The sequence below is a fragment of the Panicum virgatum genome, chromosome 3K (assembly GCF_016808335.1).
Source record: "Panicum virgatum strain AP13 chromosome 3K, P.virgatum_v5, whole genome shotgun sequence".
NCBI classification, from domain to species: Eukaryota; Viridiplantae; Streptophyta; class Magnoliopsida; order Poales; family Poaceae; genus Panicum; species Panicum virgatum.
Window position 1 is genome coordinate 8,575,793 of NC_053138.1, and position 26,214 is coordinate 8,602,006.

At 51.6% G+C, this 26,214-nt stretch overlaps 3 protein-coding genes and 1 pseudogene across 5 annotated transcripts; 3 read left to right on the forward strand and 1 right to left on the reverse strand.

Annotated features, from left to right (window-relative positions):
• Positions 1-1,095: 1,095 nt before the first annotated feature.
• Positions 1,096-3,839, forward strand: LOC120697320 (L-type lectin-domain containing receptor kinase VIII.2-like). Its single transcript, XM_039980494.1, has one exon. It carries the CDS (start codon positions 1,383-1,385, stop codon positions 3,636-3,638), a length of 2,256 nt encoding a protein of 751 aa, XP_039836428.1. The 5' UTR covers positions 1,096-1,382; the 3' UTR covers positions 3,639-3,839.
• Positions 3,840-7,229: 3,390 nt separating this feature from the next.
• LOC120700562 lies at positions 7,230-10,068 on the forward strand (annotated as a pseudogene).
• On the reverse strand, positions 9,562-14,993 carry LOC120697321 (isovaleryl-CoA dehydrogenase, mitochondrial). Of its 3 annotated transcripts, none has more exons than XM_039980496.1 (14): positions 14,844-14,948; positions 14,450-14,716; positions 14,293-14,337; positions 14,125-14,173; positions 13,933-14,042; positions 13,696-13,772; positions 13,553-13,603; positions 13,262-13,326; positions 12,800-12,954; positions 12,652-12,692; positions 12,525-12,579; positions 12,340-12,396; positions 11,843-12,036; positions 9,562-10,119 (listed from the first exon to the last, which is right to left on the reverse strand). In XM_039980496.1, the coding sequence occupies exons 1-13, from the start codon at positions 14,946-14,948 to the stop codon at positions 11,890-11,892; spliced, it is 1,224 nt and encodes a 407-aa protein (XP_039836430.1). In that variant the 3' UTR covers positions 9,562-10,119; positions 11,843-11,889. The 3 variants fall into 3 exon arrangements, with proteins under 3 accessions (XP_039836430.1, XP_039836431.1, XP_039836429.1); XM_039980497.1 differs by lacking the exon at positions 9,562-10,119 and adding an exon at positions 10,231-10,694; XM_039980495.1 differs by lacking the exon at positions 9,562-10,119 and having other exon boundaries at positions 11,717-12,036; positions 14,844-14,993.
• Positions 14,994-17,411: 2,418 nt separating this feature from the next.
• Positions 17,412-19,359, forward strand: LOC120701197 (L-ascorbate oxidase-like). Its single transcript, XM_039985332.1, has 2 exons — positions 17,412-17,888; positions 17,966-19,359. The coding sequence occupies exons 1-2, from the start codon at positions 17,535-17,537 to the stop codon at positions 19,292-19,294; spliced, it is 1,683 nt and encodes a 560-aa protein (XP_039841266.1). The 5' UTR covers positions 17,412-17,534; the 3' UTR covers positions 19,295-19,359.
• Positions 19,360-26,214: the final 6,855 nt, after the last annotated feature.

Below are 26,214 nucleotides of genomic sequence, written 5' to 3' on the forward strand. Positions count from 1 at the left end.
TCCGTGTAACACGTTACGAGCAGTATGCAATCCAACTCGGATCACGGCAGGTTAGAGATGAGCCGAGGGCCGAGGCAGAAGCATGTGGGAGCCACTGCACGAAGCGGTAAATCTGTCCCCATTTTTTGTTTAATCTGCCTGCAGCAGTCCAACTCGATCTTACAGCAGGCTGTGCAACATCTCCTGTCCAGTGACTTTGTTTAACACCTTGTGCAGGCAGGTGGGAAAAGAATCAACCGACCGAATGTGCGAACCAAACTCGACCTGGGTCTCCAAAAGATAGCTCGTGTAGCACTACCAGCAGAGACGAGCACGAAAGTAGGAGATGAGGTGATGGACAAGGGAGTAGAGAGCAGAGATAGGGAGGTGAAAATGGCGCTGCTGGCTGAGATTAGAGCGGTGCGAGGTTACTTTGGGACTCGGAGCCAGCAGATTACGTTATCCCCATTGATGTCCTCACCCTTTCCCCCCGTCGAGTGCGCTGCAGATTACGCCACCTGCTGCCATGACCGCCGCCGATCTGAAACCGATCAAGTGATCCAGTCCACCGTGGTCTAGCAGCAGGCATGGAGGCGCGCAGTCAACGGGCACAAAAGAAGGCTCCTTTTTACGTTACACGAGCAGGAGGAGGCCACCAGAGCGGCGCAGCCGAACGACCGAGTCAGTTGTCTGGGCGCACCAGGAACAGCCGAAGCCGAACGTTACACGGCCCCCATCCGTCGCCGGCGCCGGCGACGTGACGCGCCAACGGCAGCCGGCGTTCTGGGTGGGAGGGCGCCGCTGGCGGCTGCAGCCTGCAGGGCGGCCGAGATGGGCACCGCGCGCAGGGCGGCGCCGGCGACGTGACGCGCCAACGGCAGCCGGCGTTCTGGGTGGGAGGGCGCCGCTGGCGGCTGCAGCCTGCAGGGCGGCCGAGATGGGCACCGCGCGCAGGGCGACACGGCAGTCGGCGCCGCACTAGCTGGCGGCCTCTCTTCCCTGTCCGCAGCGCTGCCACGTAAGGTATGGTGCGGTGGTGGACGCAGCGCAGGCCGCGCGTCCGTCCAACCCGCAAGACACCACGCGCCTCCCCAGTACACCAACTGCCCGCCCACTCACACTGTCGCCCGCCGCTCTCCTGCCCTCCACACTCTTCCTCCTCCTCCAGCGCCCGGCCCGTCCACCCTCCCTACCGTTGCCACCCCGGCGCACGTGTCCCCTCCCTTCCCTCACACCTCTCTCCGTCCCTAGTACCCCACCTCATCACCTCTTTCTACTCTCCCCGATCCCTGCCTGGCAGGCTGCCTGCTCCCCCCTCTCCTCCGCGGCTCTGCTACTATTTCGATCGCTTGCTTCTCGGGCCGGGCTCCCACCACGCCCGCGGCTGATGTGCGCCTGGCCCCATGCCAATGCCGGCGCCCGCCATGGCCAGAGCCGCGCTCCCGCTGGCACTGGTGCTCCTCCTCCTCCTCCTGCGGGGCGCCCCTGAGCCGGCTGCCGCGCTGCGGTTCGACTACGCCACGCTGACCCTCGGCAGCCTCAAGCTGCTCGGCGACGCGCACCTCAAGAACGGCACCATCCGCCTCTCCCGCGACCTGCCCGTCCCGACCTCCGGCTCCGGCCGCGCGCTCTACGCCTCCGCCGTCCCCGTCCGCGCCGGCTTCTCCACCCAGTTCGCCTTCACCGTCGCCACGCTCAACCCCTCCTCCGTCGGCGGCGGCCTCGCCTTCGTCGTTGCCGCCGACGACGAATCCCTCGGCGACGCCGGGCCCTACATCGGCGTCGCCACCGCCACCGACGCCGCCGCCGTCGAGTTCGACACGCTCATGGACGTCCAGTTCGGGGACGTCAACGGCAACCACGTCGGCCTGGATCTCGGCTCCATGGTGTCGGCCGCCGTCGCCGATCTCGACCAGGCCGGCGTCGAGCTCACCAGCGGGAGGACCGTCAACGCGTGGATCGACTACCGCCCGCCGGACAAAGCCAAAGGCGGGATCTTGGAGGTGTCCGTGTCCTACGCCGCCAAGCGACCGAGGACACCGGTGCTGTCCGCGCCGGTCGACCTTGGGGACAGCGTCAAGGACGCGGCTTTCGTCGGCTTCTCGGCGTCCACGCAGGGGAGCACGGAGGTGCACGCGATCGAGTGGTGGAGCTTCTCCACCGCGTCGCCGGCGCCGGCGCCACATTCGGCGCCCACGCCGCCGCCGGAATCACCGGTCGTTCAGCCTCCGCCGAGCGTCAATAATCCGGTGCTTCCTTCACCGCTGCTCCCGGGAGTGACGACGCCGTCGCCGCCATCCGCGACGGTTTCGGCGCCGACCAGCTCCATCTCGGCGGCGAGCGCTCCGTCGAACGCCGCCGCGCGAAATACCGGCTCGCCGCACCCGCCCGCGCACGCGGCCGTGGCCGGCGCCGCCACGGCGGGCGCCTTCGTGGCCGCCTCGTTCGCGGGCTTCGCGCTCTGGGCGCTGGCGCGCCGCGCGAGGGCCCGGAAGCGCACGGCGCTGGCGGTGGCCACCAAGCGCGACAGCCTCGCGTCCGCCGCGGCGCTCGCGCGGTCGCCGCGGGAGTTCAGCTCCAAGGAGCTGAGCGCCGCCACGCGCGGCTTCGACGCGTCCCGCGTGATCGGCAACGGGGCGTTCGGCACCGTGTACAAGGGCATCATCCCGGACACCGGCGCCATGGTCGCCGTGAAGCGGTGTACCAAGGCCAACGCCAGTGCCAATGGCGAGCAGGCGCGGTCCGAGTTCTTGTCCGAGCTCTCCATCATCGCCGGCCTCCGCCACCGCAACCTGCTCCGCCTCCAGGGTTGGTGCTACGAGAAAGGCGAGATCCTGCTGGTGTACGACTACATGCGCAACGGCAGCCTCGACAGGGCGCTGTTCGACGCCTCGGCGCCGGTCCTCCCGTGGCACCACCGCCGCGAGATCCTCGCTGGCGTGGCCTCGGCGCTGGCGTACCTCCACCACGAGTGCGAGCGGCGCGTCATCCACCGGGACGTCAAGTCCAGCAACGTCATGCTCGACGAGGCGTTCCGCGCGCGGCTCGGCGACTTCGGCCTCGCGCGGCAGGCGGAGCACGGCGAGTCCCCCGACGCGACCGCCGCGGCCGGCACGATGGGGTACCTGGCGCCGGAGTACCTGCTCACCGGGCGCGCCACCGAGGGCACCGACGTGTTCAGCTTCGGCGCTCTGGTGCTGGAGGTGGCGTGTGGGCGGCGGCCGATCGGCACGGAGGGCCGGTGCAACAACCTGGTGGAGTGGGTGTGGAGCCTCCACGGCGAGGCCCGCATCCTGGACGCCGTGGACCCGCGGCTGGGCGGCGAGGTGGACGAGGGCGAGGTGCGGCGGGCGCTGCTGGTGGGGCTGGCGTGCTCGAGCCCGGAGCCGGCGCTGCGGCCCGGGATGCGCGCCGTGGTGCAGATGCTGAGCGGCGAGGCGGACCCGCCGTTCGTGCCGGCGGCGCGGCCGTCGATGAGCTTCAGCGCCAACCACCATCTGCTGCTGAGCCTGCAGGACAGCGTGTCGGACTACAACGCGCTGGGGCTGACCCTGTCGGACTCGTCGTCGGACTCGCTGAGCTCGTCGTCGCTGACCAGCACCCTGCGGAGGGGCGGCCACGACATCGGCTTCAGCAGCACCGGCGGCGACGCCAGGTGACCCGACCCGACCGCGACCAGCTCTCATAGCTAGCTAGAGTTCCTCTTCCTTTGCCCATCTCAATGCGAAAACAGAGCACAATGTATGTATTGATGAGTACATAGATTAGCAGCATTGGACTCCAAAGTCCAAACCAAAGCCTCCATTTGTAAAATTTGTCTTAATAATGATTCAGAATTCAGATTATTCGTTCGTTCTTCAGTCCATTTCAGTTCAGCGGTGTCCCCGAATTGCAGCTCAAAACTCTTTCAAGTTCCCCCGTGTCTTTCTCAAGAGAGATGATGTCGCTGAACATGACAAGAATTCCAGCTCATGGATCAGAAGGTTCGTGTATTGCGAGCAAAAAGGGTTTTCTTTCTCTGATCCTATATATGATGACATCACAAAATATCTATCTTCTTCTTTTCAAAAAAATATCTATCTTCTTCTTTTCAAAAAAAAATCTATCATCACCGAGCAATCGCAAAGGATTACTTCCTTGGTGTGCGATCCTGTGCTTGGGCAACCGGGCAGCAGCGACAAGATGAGCTGAGCTGGTTCTGGCGCATGGCAAGGAAAGCATCTGTCGTTCGCCGGAATTCCTATCCAATCCATGGGCGACCCAATCCTATTCTTGTTCTTCCCTTTCTCGTTACCGCACTATGCTTGGACGTGTGCTTACATGGCGTGGAAGCCATCCATGATGCGGGTCACCAACCGAAAGCCAAGCCGCCGCCATTAGCCCACGAGCACTAGCTAGGGCACTAATCCTAACACCAGCACGCCCTTTCTTCTCCTACTACTAGAAAAAGAAAAGCACCACGGGTCACACTCGCACCAACTGATGGCACTGTGAGCACGCATGGACTAGTTGTCAGCATCCAGATGCTCGAATCATTGCCTGCCTACTTGGCTATCCCGTGAACTCGATCCGGGTCGCTGTCATGTGAGCCCAACCCCCCCCCCCCCCCCCCCCCCCCCCCCCCCGGCTGCTGAACAAGATGCCGGTGCGCCGGCGCATTCTCTTTTTCTGCTGAGGCCGGATGGTTTGGTTCCTTCGGTGGCATCAGCTTATGAACCCACGAGCCGTCCGATCGGCTCCGTCAGCGGTCCAGATCGCGCACGACCACGGGTCGCCGGCGTGACGCTTAGCCGTCATCGATCTTTCAGGCGCGCCGCCGCCGGGCGCGTGAGCGAAGAACACGACCGCTCGACACGATCCGGATTTTGATCGGACAGATCGGTATGGGCGGCTCTCGGAGAAGTTGTCAGGAAGGCCTGCCACTGCCACGGTGAATGATGGATGGATGAAACGGGAAGGGAATCGGATCGATTGGGACCTGTAAAAATCTGCTGATTTCCTCGGAGCGGCGGAGGGCGAAGAGTCGTTGTCGTGCTGGAGGAATGGATTTAACGCGCGTAAAAGTTGCTGGAAAAAGGAGGGAGGGCGGGCCTAGCGGTCATTAATTACCTTGCTGCTCGTAGGTTTCGGTACGAATGGTGCCATCGTGGTGGCCACTGCCAATGTGGACGCCGCACCACAGGGGGAGTGATGGCTTCTGTGGCTCTGTCGTAAAACTAACCTGATGCACATTCAACCTTCTTTGTCAAATTATACACCTGTATCGACGCAACGACGGAAACTACGGTCCAGTGTAGTGTTGATCAATGATCATGTACTAGTACTTTGCCCCGGCAACACGAGTGGCATGCGTACCCCTGTCTAGTGTGCAGCGCATCGCCGCCGTGCCGGAGGAGAGGACGGGGAGTGATGGTGATACGCCACGAGCGCGTTGGTGTATCCGGATGGAATTGGATAGGGAAGGAGGGACAAACAAGGGGGGCAACGGATGCGCTATCATCCTCACGGCGTGGCCCGCCGAAGAAGATCGCCACCCCGTTTCGGACGCCACCAGCGCGCTACGGGACGAGCGAGCCGCGGACGGTAGGGGTACTGTCGCTCGCGCCACGGCCCATCACGTCTCACCGGACGCTTTTGGCTGGCTGGCTGCTTCCTCCGGTCCAGGCGCGGCCGGAGAGGACGACGACCCATGGCTGCCCGCTTGAGGCGAGGAACATGACGACGGCCGAAATCCTCGACGGGCTGGCGCGATGGAGCCCGAGCGAGAGGAGGAATGATGCTACGGATTTCGCAAAATGGAAAAGGGCGGAAACGGAAAGGGGAGGAATGACGCTGCAGATTTCGCGTGTGGTGCAGCGTCGCTGTCGTCTGGGCTGCTGGGATTAACGTTCGCAAATCTTAATTGCCTCGCCTACTGTCTTTAGAGGGGTTGAATAATTGGATTGGATTCATGGCAGTTGCCTTTTACTAGCTCCCTTTTCAGAAGGCGCAAGCGCAATGGTGTGGCAGCTGCTGATGGGGACAACAGGTGTCGTCGCAGGGCTCCCCTGCATGCGAGTCGCAGATCACACTCCTGCTGCAGTAGCGACAGAGAGAGAAGGCATCCGTTCTCACCGATATACAAATGGATCGCTGGCCAGAAGATTGTAAAATAAAAAAGAGTAGAAATGAAAGGGATGCGCGGTAGATCCGTAGATGTAGATCCATCAGTATGCTTGATCTCGCAGCGTGCCCGTAGTTTTTACCGAATACCCTCGCAACACGGCCCGCATCACATGTTCACTGTACTGGCACACGGGACCGGGACCTGGAACTGCAGGCCCGCATGATCTATGTGCCATGCCATGGCATGGCAGGTAGGCAAGGCAAAGCCACAGCTTCAATTCACGGATGCTCTTTAATGGCCCTCGCAGATAGATCGGCAGATCCTGGATCTGGATCATGGGGTTCATCTTCACTTCAGGTTGTGTTTAGATCCGTAAAATAATGGTAAAAAAGGTCGCATCGGACACTGTAGCATTTTTTGTTTGATTGTGGTAATTATTGTCCTACCATGACCTAACTAGACTCAAAAAATTCGTCTCGTTGTGTACATTAAAACTATGCAATTAGTTTTTTTTATTTACCTACATTTAATACTTTATGTATGAGGTAAAAAATTTGATGTGATAGATGAATAATGAAGTTTGGAGAGAGAAAATTTGGAACTAAACACAGCCTCACACTTCAGGGACGTACGGCGGCGAGAATTTGCGGCGTATTTATTCGGCCATATATAGTATAGTATTCTGCTTCTGCGAGGTTCACTTCCATCCCCGCACAGACGCGAAGACTTCTTTTAAAGCCGAGAGGCCTACTCCGTAGCACGTTTCCGTGCATTCGTTTTCGCCATACGAAGTAATAGATCTCGCTCACGTTCACGAATGGCCATTGGTCAGCTTGTAGTCCTGCACCGCAGGCTGAAAAAGGACCGCATTGCCCACTGCGCGGTACTGTGCAGCCTTCTCACATGCCCTGCAGGCCCCGGATCAGAGATTCAGAAAGGACTACGGCCAGGAAACAGTGCAATTATAATGTACCAGGCAATTTTTAGACTATTAATACTGGAAAACCAAGTAGGCATCCAGATAATAAAACCGACCAAAATTGGAATAGTAAACGTCCTAGGTTATCAAGCTCAATAAAGCTGGCAGCTACTCTATCAAGGTAGCACCGGCCTGAATTCTAAGTGCAGCACAGGCCCCAGCATGTTCCAATGGAATGGCATGTTATTGGCATGCGGTGCTCCTTGGAACAGAAAAAATCAGCCGCGACTGTTTCTAGAACTGGAACTTTCCAAGGGAAGACGTCAGATCCAGCTTTGCATCCAGCGCGTTAGCTGGGACACAGATCTTGGAAGACGCGCAGAGCTTCTAAGTTTAGGACCCCCCATGACCCTATTCTTGGCTCATTCCCCGCCGCAAAGGCATGGAGAGGATGATCATCCTATATGACCACATTTCCTCACAGGGGTCACATTTTCCGCGCACAAAGCACGAACAGCAATCGATAACCTGGACAGGAGATCTTTAGGCACAAGAAGGGAGGAGGAGGCTGCATTAAACTCTCACCCCCTGCCGCCATTCCCAACACAACGAGGTCTGCGAATTCGTCTGTGTTCTAGAGAGAAGGAAGAGGTTTACCAGCTGCGAGGGAGCGGAGAGGAAGAGAGATCCAAGGTTTGATACGTACAGTTGGGGGACGATGAGCTGTTTTGCATGTTTCAAGCCTGAGAAGAAGGCACCCTCGACGAGGACGGAGTCGAGGGAGGTCACGGTCGTGAAGAAGGCCTCGAGCGAGAATGAAGCGCTTCCCAGGGAATCTGGTAAGAATCATAAGATGCTCCTGCCACTGCTTGCAAAAAGAAATAAGGAATTAGTATGTCCTGTACTATTCAAACTGATAGCATAAACTACGTTGATTGGCAGCAACGCCAGCAAACAAACATTACAATCATAAGTAACAAATTAAATACAATGTAGAAGTAAAGATCCAATCTACAATCCCTGAATACGTCCTCATCTGCACAACAAAGTTTTGTAGCTGGCTGCCGGTGGTTAAATAACACCCTGTAACAGGTTCAGTGATTTCCTGCAGATGCTTTTTAGGCCTACAAATACCGACCATTCAGTACATCTCTGTTTAAGGACAAACCCAGTATTCCCTTCTGGATATATGTGTTACTCCTCTGAAAGTCTGAATCGAATCTATGTACCTATCTGTGTCTCCTGTCAGTGTCACATGCATTTTGGTGTTATACTTGCCCCTGCATTCATGCCTAGTTCTTTCAAATGGATTTCCACTAATATAACATGAACCATGGCATCCTATTCAGATTTGGTCAGCAAATGACAGTGACAACAACTAGATCAAGTAAATAAGAAGAAAATAGAACAAGTGAATAAGTAGGAAGTAGAAAAGTCTATCTAATGTATGCTCACCTTTGTAGGGTCCATCAAGCCACCACCAGTCTCTTCAAAGCACAAGCCATCATCTGAAACATCAAGTATCGAACCTCCTAAAGAAAGCTCCTCTGTTGCCAAAACCGCCAAAGCATTCACGTTCCGTGAGCTGGCCACTGCCACAAAGAACTTCCGTTCCGACTGCCTTCTTGGAGAAGGGGGCTTTGGCAGGGTCTACAAGGGCAAGCTTGAAAATGGACAGGTACACACTAAAATAGCAAACATTCAAACATTCTATGTAGGAAAGATTTGCACATTCATCTTCAGTAATCAGTGGCTGACTTATTTTCCCGTTTGCATGATCAGCTTGTTGCTGTCAAGCAACTAGACCTGAATGGGTTTCAAGGCAACAGGGAGTTCCTAGTTGAGGTCCTGATGCTCAGTCTGCTGCACCATCCAAACCTAGTCAACTTGGTAGGCTATTGCGCAGATGGAGACCAAAGACTTCTGGTGTACGAGTACATGGCACTTGGTTCTCTCGCAGAACACCTGCTTGGTAAGTATTAGTTTTTTTTTGTCTTCAATAACAATCAGATAAGGGTTCCTTATCTGTAATTTGTTGAGATAGATACTTAAACAAGTTCAAATTTGACTTGTCATTGCAGATATCACTCCAGAACAATTACCACTGAGTTGGCATATTAGGATGAAGATTGCTCATGGAACTGCTAAGGGGCTGGAATACCTCCATGAGAAGGCGAACCCGCCTGTCATCTACCGGGATCTCAAGTCCCCCAACATCCTTCTTGATGAGGAGTACAACCCTAAACTCTCAGATTTCGGGCTTGCAAAGCTTGGTCCGGTCGGGGGAAAGACACACATCTCCACTCGGGTGATGGGAACATATGGGTACTGCGCACCAGAATACATAAGAACAGGGCAGCTGACTGTGAAGACTGATGTGTACAGTTTTGGGGTTTTCTTATTGGAGTTGATCACAGGAAGAAGAGCAGTGGATTCCTCCAGACCACCAAGTGAACAAGTCCTAGTTAACTGGGTATGTACTAATTTTTTTACAGTCATATTTTGCTTGCCTGTAGAATTTCCTAATATCATCAGGACAACTGCAACACCACAGAAATGGTAGTAGTAAATGCATATGAACAGTCATAAATTAATCATAGAACTATTCTGGTACAAGGTTTTCTGGCTGTTGAATTCATGTGTGATCAACAGGTCAAGCCCATGCTGAGAGACAGGAAGAGGTACAGTGAGCTAGTAGACCCTCTTCTCAGAGGCGAATATCCAGAAAGAGACTTGAGCCAGGCAGTGGGCGTGGCAGCGATGTGCTTACAAGAGGAAGCCTCAGTCCGGCCTTACATGAGTGATGCTGTTGTGGCACTGGGATTCCTTGCAGAAGTGCCTGCTGGTTATAAATATAAGTCTGGTCCTATACCCCAGATGAAACAAGTTGAAGACCCCTCATCAACTAGCAGCTCCAAGCAAGATAAGAGTGCATATGATCGTCAAAAAGCAGTTGCAGAGGCCATTGAGTGGGGCGCATTGAGGCAGAAACAGAAGGCTCAAAGTCCAGAAAAGAAAGCTTATAGTCAAGAAATCATCCCCTCCAGAAGCCTATAGGTTGTGAAAATCGCATATGTGGAGCAAAATATATTAGGCCACCGACTGACTTGTAAACCTGCAGTTTTGTACAAGCCTCAGACTAAAATTTTCATAGTTGAGTTTGTAAATCAAATCCTTGTCTCATAAAGGATTAAGGGATCTATAGTGCTCGCTGCCAACATATATGTGCCATAGAAGGAAGGAATCCTTAGTCCATCTCTTGTATATATAACACTTTTTTTGGATCTACAAACTACAATAACTGATCATTGCTTACCACTCCATCTAACATCTGTAGAAGAGAACAGAAGAGGAGCACACTAAAGTTTCATCTATTCCTTTGAAGCAGAGGAAAAAGCAAATGAATGATAGACTCGTATACATAGCAGGTCTTTTGAATGCACTAATCTAGCTACAACATATCAAGCACCAAAGAAACTCATGTGGCGATGAAACCTGTAGCTTTCATCCCAATGATGATGAAACCTGTAGCTTTCATCCCAATGATGATGAAACCTGTAGGCATTCATGTAGCTATAAACATGTAGTGATGAATTGGTACTTTTTGGACTTATTAGCCCGTTTGGAAAGGTAGGACTGCTCTAGGATTTTGGATTGTAATGTAATCCCAGTACCCTAGTCCAAGCAGGCCTGAAATCCACCAAAGTACTTGCATCAACAAAAGCCTATAGCTTGCGTGAGTGATGCTATTATTTACTACACAGCAGCAAATGTCATCAGGAGTGTTGTAGCTGCATAAAATTAGTTATTGGTTTGTAAATATAATTAACATTTACTGGATTATTATAGCTATGTTTCATATGCCAAGTTGCCACATGCAAATGGGAAACTTAAGCTGTTAAAAGAACAACATCGTCAATAGGCTTGACCAAGTAACAACCCTACACACATGGACAACATGAACCAAGGGACCTGAACCTTTCCTGCCCAACATGCTGCAAATACGAGTACAATGAAAATTTCTTAACGAGGACACTCTAGATGAGTTCGAGCACTAAAGTAGTGATGCATCACTGAAAAACTTAAGCTCTGAAATAAGCGTTCAGAATATGCATCTCAATACTTCATCGGTCTTTAAAGTGGTGCCTAGATCTTCAATGTTATTATTAGAATATTCTAATCTCTAGTTGTCTTCTGAATTTTTACCATCATGTTTTCTCCCTAAAAGGAGAGATTCTTACCATAGTGACTATCAATCCAACTCAAATTTGCTTCCCCAAAAAAACTAATCATTTCCATGTGGCCTATGTAAATCATGCTTTTTTTTGTTATTTTCCTGCTTAAAAAAGTTTAGATTATCATTATTTCAGAATCAGTTAACAGTTATGCAATGGAATTGGATCAAAATTGGGACCTCAACTAAGTGTTTCGATGTTTTTGTTCAGGATTCAATGTCAAATAAACATGAAACACTGCAGAGAAGGCGAGAAACTACCTAAGATATTGTAATGCGCATATCCCCTATGAGATGAATGGCTCTATCCTGAACATTGTGAAACATCGATATTCTGTACTTTGTTTAAACCTTGCAAATCCCCCGATATAAGTTTGCTGTTACTGTCTACTTTCACTATACTAACTAATATTATATAACGCAACTAGGAACCATGCTTAAGTCACATGACCACATTAAACCTTATAGACAACAGGCAAGTACAAGGAAGCGAACTTTATTTGATGAATGTTGAAATTATACAAAAGCATGAGGATGCTAGCATAGAGCAGAATCAACTATTGAACAATAGAGGCGGTTTGCTAAATATCTAAATCTCGCTCACCTCCTCCAGTTAACATCTATTGATATCTGGCTTGCAAAATAACAATTTCAATCCTCTTTGAAGAGCTCACGGCCAATTATCATTCTTCTTATCTCACTAGTACCAGCACCAATCTCAAACAGCTTTGCATCTCTGAGGAGACGACCAGTTGGGTACTCATTTATGTACCCATTGCCACCAAGACACTGGATTGCCTGCCATAGTGAAAGAGTTCTACCATCAATTACTGGAAATGATAAATACTGCAGATTATTAGTTCAAAATCTAAAGGCCTGTTATGATCTACGAATTTGAAGTGCAATAGAGTGATTTAGTATGAGTTTTTTTTTCAGAAGAGGGCAAATAGAGTTTTACAATAAATGTAGTGCAAATGCAAATTTTGCAAGGTAAATTATATCTCCACAGGGAAGGACAAGATAGGTGCATGATGTTTGATCGCATCCTTAAGAATTCAAAGAAATCAACACAAGAATATGGGTTAGAGGGAAGGGTTGTACCTGAAGTGCAACTTGGGTTGCCTTTTCAGCAGCAAAAAGAATTACTCCTGCACAATCCTGATCCAAAGATATATGAGATGAAATAGTCACTAGGTTTTGTCTTGAACAGCAGTACTATATGCAGGTAACGCAAACACAGAAGTTCTGTGGAATAGTAATGATATCCTATAGACTTATAAGGGTACCTTGCGGTCAACTTTGCCATTATCACAGTCCCTAGCAACTGAGTATACGAATGATCTGAAGAAAAAAGTGAAACAGAAGTAAGAAGACGTTTAAATCTTATAAGCAAAAGTTTCAGGGAGCACCTACCTTGATGACTGCAGCGAGGTGTACATGTCAGCCATTTTACCCTGCATAGAAACAAAGTCATTATTGTTAGTGCCATGCCTGTACTAATAAAGTGTTGCACCAAGAAACATGAGAAAATAGGACATAAATGACAGCTACACGAATTTACCTGTATGAACTGAAATTCACCAATTGGACGGCCAAACTGCTCCCTCTGGCGAACATATGGAAGTACGGCATCAAGGCATGCCTGCATAAGACCAATGGGACCTGCAGCTAATACAAGTCTTTCCAGATCAAGCCCTGACATCATGACATAAACACCTGGGACAAAAACAGGCACAGAGATTGCAAGTGAGCATCAGTTAAAAAAACAACAGCAACTCTTTTTAGTTTCGCAGAAAGCTCAGAAACTAATTCTGCATGATAATAGGGTAGAACTATCATAATTTCCCATCATCCCATGTGAATGATATATTTGCCTTTTCGGTTAGATATTATAAATCCAATCTCTATTCCATGTGTACTGCACAGGCAACTAACTAAACAACAAAGTAAAACCCAGAAGCCCAGAAGGCCAGGACAAGAACCTATTTAGAATAGCTTAAAAAAAACAGTCAGAAGATAATACCTTTGCCCTCTTCACCAAGAACATTTTCGTGTGGCACAAAGCAGTTCTCGAAAACAAGCTCACACCTGCATATTAGATATCTGTTAAATTGGAACCGGATCCAATTTTTTTTTGTTATACTTCCTCCGTCCCAAATTATTAGTTGTTTTGGCTTTTCTAGGTGCATAGTTTTTGTTATGCATCTTGATATATATAATGTCTAGGTGCATAGTGAAATCTATATTTCTAGAGAAGCCAGAACGACTAATAATTTGGGACAGAGGGAGTAGTGTGTAAGTAGAAACATCATACGTGTCGCTTCCTCGCATGCCAAGTTTGTCCAACTTCTGAGCAGTACTGAACCTGCAATCATAAACAATGTTCATCATGATAAGGAAGTTGCAGAAAGATATGCACTTGTTCGATCATGCCCAACGAAGAGAATGGTTCTGTACCCAGGCATCCCTTTCTCGATTATGAATGCAGTTATTCCTTTTGACCCTGCAGCTAAATCCGTTTTTGCATACACAACCTGCAAATCCCGACCTCGGTGAATTAGCAAGTGTTTTATGGCTGCATACGAAAACCAACACCAAGGACATGAAACCAGGACAGGTAAGGGCCAGTGAATCAAACATGGCTGCCGATATATAGCAGAAGGGGATGAATATCCAACAGATTCAAGTAAATACCAGTGTCTGAGCAGAAGGCCCATTCGTGCACCACATCTTATTCCCATTGATGACAAAGCCGCCGTCCACTTTCTCAGCCTTGCATTTCATACTGACCACATCAGAGCCAGCTGGAATCACACAGGAGGCATCAGAGCATGAGACCTTGATGAAATGGAGAGCAGAATAGACACCAACTGAAATGATACTTACAGTTGGGTTCGCTCATTGCTAACGCCCCGACATGCTCGCCACTGATCAGCTTTGGAAAAGGTAACACAGGTTAACAAAATCATCATCGCCCAAAACATTGGAGGCAAAATGATTACTAATGAGCAAACTGAGCATGAGACAGTAAGTGATAACAGTTTCGGAGAGCACCTTGGGTAGATACTTCTGCTTCTGCTCAGGGTTGCCATGACGGACCTGCACAGAAACACGAGGCACATTTCCAAATTGCTCGTCATGAGAATCATGTGAGGCGCAGCAAGTCATAATGAAAACAGAGTACTAGTGTCAACTGAGCACCATCTCATACCAGCTGGTTGATGCAGAGGTTGGAGTGCGCGCCGTAGGAGAGGCCGACGGACCCCGAGGCCCTGCTGATCTCCTCCATGGCGATGCAGTGGTACATGTAGCCGAGCCCCATCCCGCCGTACTCCTCCGGCGCGGTGAGGCCGTGGAGGTTGAAGTCCCCCATGAGCCTCCACAGGTTAACGCCTGTGGGGAAGCGGTTGGAGGCGTCGATCGCCGCGGCGTGCGGCGCGATGGCCTCCTGCGCGAACCTGTGCACGCTCTCCTTGAACTGGTGCGGGGGAGAGGAGCGGGCGGGCGAGCAATCAGTCATCAGGCAAGCAAGGGGGAGACGAGCAATAATAGGGGCGGGCGATTTCTGAGTGACGGGCGAGACGGGCCGGGCGCGTACGGCGTACCTGCTCCTGCGTCTCGTCGAAGAGGAGGGAGGACGAGGAGAAGAGCCGCGCCGCGCCGCCGCCGGGGGCCGCGCGGCGGAGGATCGCCGGGAGCCACCGCTGCATCGTCAGGCTTGGCTATGTCGGGAGCGGAGCGGAGCGAAGTGTGGCACGTAAACCAACCGCTGCCTGGCTTTTACTAGTGGAGCCCTCCGAAAGTGGCCGAAGTGATGGGATGGGATGGGGATGGGGAAGAAGGCGAGCTTTCAAACCCGAATGAGCTGGAGCCGGCGCGGCAGGCACGTCTGCTCTGCAGTGAGCAGATAGATGCCGACGATGATTGTGAGATGAGATGGGTCGGGACGGCTCCTCCCTCCCGTTTCGTTTCCGACTTGTCCTCTCTTTTTTTTGCTGGCTCGTCGAACCAGGTTGACTCTTTCTCCGTAACTTGGTCACGACATAACATCACTAGGAGCTCGAAGAGTTGCAGTTGGCTGCGCCACAATTATAGAATAGAATATAAAGATTCCTGGGTTATTAGAGCCTTTACTAATTACTAATTGTGCGTTGGAAAGTAGTGACAATGGATTCCATTACAGGATTGCCCAGATTAGATATATTGACCGGAGTGTTGGACAAATGCCTCGAAGGTACAGTGGTCTCTGCCATAGCACGTCCAAAACAAGTTTGAACTGAATGAATCTTCCATTGGGAAGAGAGCTGCTTACCAACAGGCTTCCCACCACTACAGTGAGGCATGCCGGATCGGAGTTGAGAGCTGCTAGGATGGAGCGGTTATAAGAAAAGAGTCTTTAACTACTTGCTCGAAAAAGAGTCTCCTATACTTAGGTAGGTTTTCCTACACGAGGAATTACTCACCCAGATTGTCTCTTTGAGAAATGTTCATTGAGATCCTATCCATATTAATGCACCACTTAATAATGACATCTTTGATGTATGTACCAGATCTCATTATCTAAATGCATGAAAGCTTTAGGGGTTTAGAGAAAGGGTCTTTCTTTCTAGCTATGACGAATAACTTCTTTTTATCATGGCGACAGGCATTGTAAACCTACTTTTCCTATACCTCCATATGAGGAGGTCTTAGGACAAACATTCTGTAGCAGGCGAGCGTACGGAAGTACAACAGAGAGAGCCTTCCTTCCCATCTACTATGCTCGCATGCATATTAGTTCAATCTCTCACCAAGGTCTGCTTTCTTCACTCGTGCCTATTTCTCTTTGTATTTGTCATTTTGAATCAGGACAGATCCTTCCTTTTGGTTGAAATGAATGAATTACCATGCTTTCCCCTAGCTAATCTCTTTTCTTTGTTCTTTCTTTTTTTTAAGGATCTAGGAAAGACTTTCTTTAAAAAGAGTAATCCAGATGGATAGATTGTGAAATAGAGTATCTCCTTGTATCGAAACATCAAAGACGATGAAATAGTGGACTTCTAACCGAATGATTGATGGAATTCAGGTGCGATTCCTAGTATTCAAATAAAAGAATATTAGGTTACATATAAGTTCTTTGTGTTCATACTCCATTCTATTCTTTGTCGGGTTAAGAAGATATTGATTAGTGTCGGCATCTATAGCTGTCGATGAGATGTGGGCTAGGGATCATCCATGAAGGTCGACTTTTGAGGTCGTTGGTTGAAATCAGCAGTGTCGTCATCAACATCAAAGCGGATCTAATCTCCGTGTAAGCGCGAGGGTTGCCTTGCCTTCAGAAGTCAGTGGCGATCCTAATGTCGAGGTTGGCAGGGCGGCCTACTTTCTCCTCTTCAACCCGCGTGGACTCGGGTCCGCCCTTCTGCTATGGAGAAGCATGCAGTCGCGCGCGTTAGGAATGTGAGTTTGGGAATTAAGGAAGGAGGAAGGAGAATGAGAACTGAAAACAAGAAATTCGCCATACCTCTTTCTTTCCAATTTTATTAGCCATCCATCCATGGGTGGCCAAAGATCTATTAGCCATCCCATGGGTGGCCAAAGATTCGCATAAACTAGAATCCAACCTCATGTTGCACCGGTTCGGCCGTGCATTAGTGCTAGCCTTCACCCTTCGGCAGTGCATGATGAGTACGTGGTTGCTGACAGGAGCAGAGTTAAGCATGGTGAGCTATTAGAGCATAGCTAATGGATTCAGCCGGCAGCCGCTGCCGACTGAGAGAGCGCCACATCATGGTGCGGTGATGGCGGACCCCGCAAGAATTAATATGTAGGAGTGAGTGTAGGAGCGTTTTCGCTGGCTGCGAGCGAACATCTCGTGATGCGTCGGCTACGCTCTCTCTCCTCCTTTCTCTCTCCCCCCACGTACTCTTCGCCTCTCTACAATAATACTCTTAAAGCGCAAGTAGTAGAAAGCAGGCACGGTCAACGGCCGAGACTTGGCACGGCAGCGTGCACGAGCCCTCGCACCGGACCAACCGTGTCCTAGCTAGTACTAGTATCAGACAACAAATTAAAACACACGCTGCAATGAACGACAACCAGACTCGATTTATCGCGTGCTAATTGGACTCAATCAAGGCGCATGCGAGCTTGCACGTACACGGACCGACCCGTTCGCACGAACACGGCGCCTACAAAATAAAAGCCCCGGCCCGTTGCAGGGGCTGGAGCAACAACGCACGCACAACAACGCTAGCTCAGCGATCGATCGAACCCCGGCCCATCTAGCTGCTGCTCGCTTGCTTCGCCGATCGACGATGCGGCAGCCCACGATGCTCGCCGCCGTCCTGTGGTCGCTGGCGGCGGCGCTCCTCGCGGAGGCCAAGGTGCACCACCACACCTGGGACATCGCCTACCACCGCAAGTCCCTCGACTGCTTCGAGAAGCTTGCCGTGACCGTCAACGGCGAGGCGCCCGGCCCAACCATCCGCGCCACGCAGGGCGACACCGTCGTGGTCACCGTGCGCAACAAGCTCGAGACAGAGAACACGGGCATCCACTGGCACGGCATCCGCCAGCGGGGCTCGCCGTGGGCCGACGGCACCGTCGGCGTCACGCAGTGCCCCATCCTCCCCGGCGAGACCTTCACCTACAGATTCGTCGTCGACAGGGTACACTGTTTTTTTTCATGTCAACTGCATGATGCATGGTGACCGACTAATGTGTGCGCCAACATGCATGTAACCAGCCGGGCACGTACTTGTACCATGCGCACTACGGGATGCAGCGCGTCGCCGGGCTCGACGGCATGCTCGTGGTGTCCGTGCCAGACGGCGTCATCGAGCCCTTCGCTTACGACGAAGAGCACACCGTCCTCCTCATGGACTGGTGGCACAAGAGCGTCTACGAGCAGGCCGTCGGGCTCGCGTCCGACCCGCTCGAGTTCGTCGGCGAGCCGCAGTCCCTGCTGATCAACGGCCGAGGGATGTTCGTCAACAGCTCGATCCCGCCGGCGGACTGCGCCTTGCCGCCGGCGCTGTTCACCGCCGTGCCGGGGAGGACCTACCGCCTCCGCGTCGGCAGCCTCACGTCGCTCTCGTCGCTCAACTTCGAGATCGAGGGCCACTCGATGACGGTGGTGGAGGCCGACGGCCACTACGTGCGCCCGGTCGTGGTGCGCAGCCTCTTCATCTACTCCGGCGAGACGTACTCCGTCCTGGTCACGGCCGACCAGGACCCGTCCCGGAACTACTGGGCCGCGTCCCACGTCGTCGGCCGCAAGCGCGAGACTCCCAGCGCCATGTCAGTCCTAAGCTACGCCGGGAACGACCCGCGGGCGCCGCCGCCGACGCCGCGGCCGGCAGGCCCCGCGTGGGACGACGCGGCGCCCAGGGTGGAGCAGAGCAGGTCCGTCGCCGTGGCGCACCCGGACCACGCCCTGCCCGTGCCGCCGCGCCCCGACCGCACGCTCCTCCTCCTCAACGCCAACACCAGGATCGACGGCCACGTGCGGTGGGCCATCAATGGCGTGTCGCTACGGTTCCCGGCGACGCCGTACCTCGTCTCCATGAACCGCGGCCTACGGGCCGCCTACGACCAGCGTCCCCCGGCGGACGCGTACGACCACAGGAGCTACGACGTCGGCTCCGCGGCCGCCGCGGCGGCGGCGGGCGGAACGGTGGCGAGCGCGGCGTACCGGCTGGCCCTGGGGTCGGTGGTGGACGTGGTGCTGCAGAACGCGGTGGCGCTCAACAACCGGAGCGAGACGCACCCGTGGCACCTCCACGGACACGACTTCTGGGTGCTCGGGTACGGCGAGGGCAGGTTCGAGCCGGGGAGGGACGAGGCCGGGTTCAACCTGAGGGACCCGGTGATGAAGAACACGGTGGCGCTGCACCCCATGGGGTGGACGGCGGTGAGGTTCGTGGCGGACAACCCCGGGGTGTGGCTGTTCCACTGCCACATCGAGGCGCACGTGTACATGGGCATGGGGGTGGTGTTTGAGGAGGGCGTCCACAAGGTCGGCCGCTTGCCCAGCTCCATCATGGGATGCGGACGATCCAGGGGCCTCAACTGAGGACGCCATTCCTTCACGACGAGCTCCTGTGTTTTTTATCCTGACTATCGGAGATGTACGGGCTATAGTCACACATTTAATTTTCGTTCCATCAATCAACCGATGTCATTTATTTTTTCAAAAATAATACACATCTTTCTTTTCCTTCCAAAAAAATGTCAATTATTATCTTTCCAAAACAAATAATGACGTGAATTATGGATAAATGCATGTGCAAAACAAAGTAAAGCCTAGGTCAAAGAAAAGTAAAGTGGCTGCGGGGGCAGTGTGAATGGAAAGTAATACGTGGGTATAAAAGGTGGCTATATGAAAGTGGTTGGTATAAAAAGTATTAGAATTTTAGTAGAATATTTGTATTTACAATAATTTTGTTGGAACATTGTTTTTGGAGCAATTTTGATTTTCCGAAGTTGGAACAATTGTTCTACTCTTGCAACCAAACGGTTTAAACTTTACCTTTAAAATATTCCAACTAAAAATTCATTTGAGTCTATTGAATTATATTATTTAGAAAATCTTATTAGAATAAATATACTGATATAGTTAGTATTTAATTGTATAGCATACGTGTTGTTTAATTGAATCACATACGTACTGTTTGCCTTGGCTTACATGGCTGTGGGCTCCTCTCGGGGGTCAAGTGACCCCGAGCAAAGCCATCGCAGAAGGCGCTGGGGAGCTGGGCAGTAAATTCTTGTTGGACCGTCTGACCGCAACCCCTATAGTTGGAATATACTTGTTCCACTGGAACAAATTGTTTTGTTAAAAAAAATCAGAGATTTTAAATCCACTAGTGGACCGACGAAACCCACGTAGAAGAGGCCCAGGAATGGGTGCGCCGCTAGCGCGGGTACTTTCAATAGGTCCGCGGTGCGTGCCCTGAGTATTTGCGGTGGGGCAGGCTTCCTTCTGCGATGGAGAAGCATGCAGTCGCGCACGTTACGAAGGTGAGTTGGGGAATTAAGGAAGGAGGGAAGGAGAAGTAGAACAGAAAAGGAAAAATTCACTATACCTCTTTCTTTCCAATTCTATTGGCCAACCACCCATGGGTGGCCAAAGACTCGTATAAATTGGAGGGAGATCAGTGGGAGAAATCTGCGACAAAAGATCCGTTCCATCTCCCTGAACTCCACTCAAAGAAAGAAGATGTCCGGAGCGACATCTAGGACTTTAGTGGAGGTGTAGAGCCGTACTATACTGTTATGGATCCGTATAACCACCGTATTGCAAGATTAATTTTCCTGTATCCAAATGCATTAGGGTATGTACAACAGTTTAGACAGCTGCTGTTTATTTGACATATGTAGATAGTTAAATAGACAATTTGTACAATGAATTGTCTATATAGCAGTCTGCAAGCCATTTAATTCATTTCTGGGCACACAAATCATGGTGATCGAGTAAAAATTTATCTTTGTAACTTTGCTTGTGCTTTCACAATAGGATAGATGATATATTCATATATAAATCACTTAGGAAGCATAAATAAATGATGTTTAATAAGATGATAAAAAAATATTCTAGCCTTCGGTCCATGGTCATAGTCTAGCCATTAGCAGAGCCTTGTCCTCTTTCTGATCCTTATCCGGCTACTATCAGTGTCTCATCGATCCAGCAGCTCTCTCTCTCCTTCGGCCTCTCTCTCCCTCTCCCATCTATATATGGCCAAATGGGTCGGCATGACCCGACCCAACCCTAACCCTAACAGGCACAGCACGAAATAGGCACGACACAAGTTGACACGATAGCTTAGTCGTGTCGTGCCGTGTCGACACTACGAGTCGACTCCTAAACCCAGACATGACACTATCTGCGCAGTCGTGCGGTGCCGACACGATAGGCACGATGGACATGGCGTGCCCATGCCGGCCCGCGCCATAACTCCGGTGCACGCGCGCTCGCCGACCGCCGCCATGCGCTCCCCGGCTGCAGGAAGCCGCCGCGTGCTCGCCGGGCGCGGACCGTCGCCGCACCACCAGCCGCCGCGCGCTCGCCGGATGCGGGCCGCCGCAGCGCCACCAGCTGCCGCTCGCTCGCCGGGCGCGGGCCGCCGCCGCGCCACCAGCCACCGCTCGCTCGCCGGGCGCGGGCTGCCGCCGCGCGCTCGCCAACCGCGAGTCGCCGCCGCAGTCATGGGCCTCCGCCGCGCGCTCGCCAAACGCGGGCCGCTGCCGCCACGCCGCCACCGGGCATCTCCTCCAAGATCCATTGCCAGGGAAGAGAAGGGAAGGGGCATCGGGAGAGAGATAGAAAGGGAGGTAGAGATGAGGATAAGATGGGTCATGGGAGGAGTTGGGCTGTTTAATGGGCCGGATCGTATCAAGCCCATGAGTCGTGCAGACTCCACAATCTATTTCCCTTTTGTTTGTTATGTCAACATTTTTCCAACTAAAATTTGGAGGAAGGATACTTGCAACTACAACTCGTTCAGCAAGCGGACCAAGATTCCGCAAATGATTTTGAACATTAATGGACTAGAAAGCATAATTTGAGCCATCACTTACAAGCGGCTCAATGGGTACCTCATAGGACGTCGACAACGTTTCTTCACGGCGGTTAAGCTTTGATATAAACCTGGCTCTGATACCAATTGAGAGGACCTTGATGTCGCCTAGAGGGGGGTGAATAGGGACACCTACAAAGTTTCACTCAAACGCAGCGGATAAAATTGACTGTCTGCCAAACCCGGAACTTCCGAGTTCACTTAGAACAGAGTGAACACAATAAGAGTAGTGCTAATAAATGAATGTAAATTCAAACCCCAATTGTAGAGTCTGCTCAGAGAAGTTCCTTGAGCAAGTTCACGCAGATCATGCACATATGAAACAACAATATCTCCAAGACACAAGTGTCTAATGGAGAGCTCCTCAAATCCACAAAACAAATGTAAATGCAATGAACACAAAGATTTATTTTACCGAAGTTCAGATTCACCCCGTGCACCCACGTGTGAATCATAGTCTACGTTGAGTAAGCTTATATCGACCCAAGGTCAAGCTATTTCCTCCTTCCACTATATGACCATGTGCCCTAGTGGCACAAGATCGGTGCTGCAACAAACTTGCTGCTGCTCACCATAATCCTTGGGAGCTAACCGGCGACGCCTAGCCATCTAGGAGGCTTCACCTCCAAGAGTAACAAATATGAATAACACAAATCACGGCTAATCTCAAGTGCTCAAGGTTTGTTGTGCTCTCTAGTGCTCTCAAGCATTCACTCTCTCAACCCAACTCAAGGATATACACTAATCACACAATCTCACAAAGAGAGGTTGGGGAGAGCTCAACTATGGCTACCAAATAAAGCCTGGAACATCAACCCCACCAAGGAGGGGGCTAAGGGGTATAAATAGCCGGTCCCAATAAAACTAGCCGTTATGTGACAGTTAGAATCCAGAATTTCCGGATTCTACAACCCGGAACCTCCAGGTTTTCAAAGCAACTAGCCGTTAGTGCCACGTGTGCCAAATCCGGAACTTCCGGATTCCAAATCCGGAACTTTCGGATTTGCCCTGGCAGCAATGTTAAAATGTATACGTGAGGATTTTGTGTCTCTCTCAACTCACATGGGTTACTTGAGCACTGAGACTAAACCAAAGACCATTGTGATGCATCCCTCTTGATAGTACGGCATACCTAAACTCAAGATCAAAGATAAATTACATTTCAACTTCTTGAGCTTCTCTTTTTCATCCTATGCCGTGTGTTGATCAATCACAATCTGAGGTGTGCATCCAACTTGGCTTCTTTACTTTGAGCACATCTTCCTTGAGCTAGTGACCTTGAACCTTTATCCTTGAATGAAATCCACTTTTTGTTCAAGTCACCGTCTTCACAATAAGATTCAAGAAAGAATGATGCTTGCCAACATGAACACCACACATGACCAAGATTCTTCAAGTTGAACCCAAAGAACGTTCCGTCACCCTAACATTGGTTCCTCGGTACAACCACAACTGCCATTCTCCAAGCTTAGTACCTAGAAACCCATTTTCGAATTCCAACTCTTCATCCTTGCATCACATATAGCTTCATGTAGGCTTGTATCACATTTAACTTACAATGAAATCCATTTTGATCCTCAAGCTATTTTTCTTCTTCTAATGAATAATGCTTCTCAATGTGAAATTCTCCTTATCTCTTAGAATTCTTGGACTTGATCATTATCGATTTCCTTGCTCATGACAAGCCTTTGCTTACATAGTCTCTAGAAACTCGCCTTTCGATCCCATCCATTTATTCTCAAGAGCCCTCTTGAACTCACATTGATTTTTACATTATAATGAAAACCATTTCTTTCATACTTGCTTGATCATCAAATATCACTTGCAATTCTTATGATAATTTTTCCAATATATGAGACTATGCATAAGCATACAATCTTGTCTCATTCTCAATACCTTGATGTGGCAGTCCCGCGTAAATTAATCCGGCTTAAGTGCGCTAACCATCATCAAAACAACAATCAGGGTTAACACGCACTTAAAACGGAGTAATTCGGCAGTGCTGTCGGGTAAAATCCCGATTAAACCACTTGAAACAGGATCGACAAAGCAGTTCAGAGCGTGCGACATTCCACAAATTTTACAGCACAGAGTATGAAATGGAATTATTAATACAAACCAAGTTTGAATTTATAAAAAGACAACAGAGTTCAAGTGCAGCAGAAAAATACACGATAGTCTAGCGACGATAGAAGACGTCATGATGAAGCCCGTACATGATATCGATCACATCCTCAGATGTACCACCTGAAAAACAAAGCCACAAGCAAGGCTGAGTGTCGTGGTGCTGCAAACCACAGCCGGGTGGCGGAAGGCACCCGCCCTAGCCCAGAGGGTGTGTACTCAGGGGTTAGCTAGTCCCAGTTCGATCTTGCTCAAGAACACGATGAACACAGCGGGATTAGAGTGGTTCGGGCCGCCGGAGCGTAATACCCTACGTCCACTGTGTGTTGTATTGCCCTCCCACGAGAGTGAGAGAGTTCGCGAGAGCTTGTGTGTCCGGAGAGCTTGAAGTCGTGTTCTAGCGGGCGTGCTCTCCCTTTTATATGTCCAAGGGGAGCACGTACACTGAGCGGAGCCCCGACATGTGGACCCGGTGATGTATTATAAACTACACTTTGGCCTTCAATGCCTCAGATCCGGAGATCTTGTCGTCGGCTTCCGTGCGTAGCTTCTGACCAGGGATGGTCTTGAGCTGTCCTGTCAGAGTAGAGTCTAGCCTCTGCAGCCACGCGTTGAGGTCATGATAAAGCGCCGAACTACTGACTCAGTCCACTGTAGCAGCGTGCACTGTTGCTCCAGTCAGTAGCTGGTCATCATGACTCATCGCCCATGCGCACGGCGCTGAGTCTTTAATGTTTGTCTTGGTAACTGACGAGCCGCCTCGGTAACTGACGATCACGGGGTTCCGGATAGGCACATGGAGGTCCCGGACCCATCTGCGGGAGTCCGGATGGCACGTGGAGGTCCCGGACCCACCTGCGGGGGTCCGGGTCCGCGGCCACAGGTACTGAGCATTTCCACCTCTAGGACACGTGGTGACACCGGACCCGTCCCCGAGCGGGAAGCGGGTCCGGGACCGTTGGTCTGGTGAGATGGAGTCGGACCCCAGAGGTCCGGCTACTCAGCTCCTTAGGGCGTAGTTACGGATAACTACAAGAGTCTTGGCACAGTAGAAGTGGGTACCCCAGTTGCAGGGTACCGACAGAGGCCCCCGGGCCCGCCTCGGGAGAGGCAACGAACCCGCAGGTGGGGCCACTACTGTGAGCAACTTGGCTGCTTCTGGCGCCCAGTGATGCGCGCCGCAAGGGTCTTGTCCTGCGTCTCCATCCTTTGGGTCACCTGCTGCATCATCACGTTTGGACCTGCACATGACTCAAGGTAGATGCTTAGTAGCGTGCCCACGGGTCCCAAATCCTGTTGGCTGTAATCCTTTGAGATAGACAGCTAGGTTCAGTGAATGGAACTCAAGGGGCCGACCTTTGGGTTAAGAGAAAATCCGGACCTCCAGGTTCCCAGTCCTAGGTACTACGGCACTCATTCACAGGAGGTGGTGCGTGCGGGCTTAGGGTACGGAACCAGGCTAAGCGGCTACACGGCTCCGGACCTCCCCGGAGAATGAGTGCGCTTCCCTGAACCTGCAGGTTCCCAGGGGTCCGAACCCCTCTCTTCCATGAGGGGTCTCGAGCTAAGTCACTAATTAGCCAACTCAATTCGGACCACAATCACCGCACAAGAGTAAGAAGCCACGTGGGGGTTAGCGCAAACAGAATGCGTAGATTGAAATTAGAATGTAACATCCTTAGAGGCGGACTGAGAATAAACTTTTCCTTTATAACTAGATGTACATGAGATGTGCGATGTAAGCCAGAACATGGGTTTATGAGGCCGGAGCTGTCCGGACCTCCGGGCCCCCAGTCTTAGGTACTACGGTACTCGCCCTAGGGAGGTAGAGCATGCAGGCTTAGGGTACAGAACTAGGCTAAGCGACTACACGGCTCCAGACCTCCCCGGAGGTTGAGTATGCTTCCCTGAACCTGGTTCGCAGAGGTCCGGACCCCTCCACGGGGGAGGCTCACCGGACTGGACCACATGGAAGTACTACCTAGTTACAAAGGAAATGGCTTTATTCCCTGTTGGGCCTCTAAGGGTAGGACTTACAGAGATGTAGAGTCGGGGGTGCGACCGGAGTCGGCTTTCCGCCGGAGAGAGCCACCAGAGTCGGCTTAGTGCGACCGGAGTGGGCTTTCCGCCGAAGCGGACTTGGTGTGACCAGAGTCGGCTTTCCGCCGGAGCGGCTTTGGTGCGACTGGAGTCGGCTTTCCGCCGGAGCGGGCTTCCTCACATGAGTGAGGTATGCTGCGAGCTGGGATTTGTCGCCCTGCCGCTCGCAGCTTGTGAGGGGGCCCTTGACGGG

What these genes read in the sequence shown, in the direction of transcription:
- LOC120701197 (XM_039985332.1), top strand. Translation starts at nt 17,535, where the DNA reads ATGCGGCAGCCCACGATGCTCGCCGCCGTCCTGTGGTCGCTGGCGGCG. An exon ending in ACAGATTCGTCGTCGACAGG is followed by an intron (nt 17,889 to 17,965) that starts GTACACTGTTTT and finishes GCATGTAACCAG; the next exon opens with CCGGGCACGTACTTGTACCA.
- LOC120697321 (XM_039980496.1), bottom strand. Translation starts at nt 14,948, where the DNA reads ATGCAGCGGTGGCTCCCGGCGATCCTCCGCCGCGCGGCCCCCGGCGGC. An exon ending in AGCAATGAGCGAACCCAACT is followed by an intron (nt 14,043 to 14,124) that starts GTAAGTATCATT and finishes GTGTGATTCCAG; the next exon opens with CTGGCTCTGATGTGGTCAGT. An exon ending in GGCATGCGAGGAAGCGACAC is followed by an intron (nt 13,327 to 13,552) that starts GTATGATGTTTC and finishes TCTAATATGCAG; the next exon opens with GTGTGAGCTTGTTTTCGAGA.
- LOC120697320 (XM_039980494.1), top strand. Translation starts at nt 1,383, where the DNA reads ATGCCAATGCCGGCGCCCGCCATGGCCAGAGCCGCGCTCCCGCTGGCA.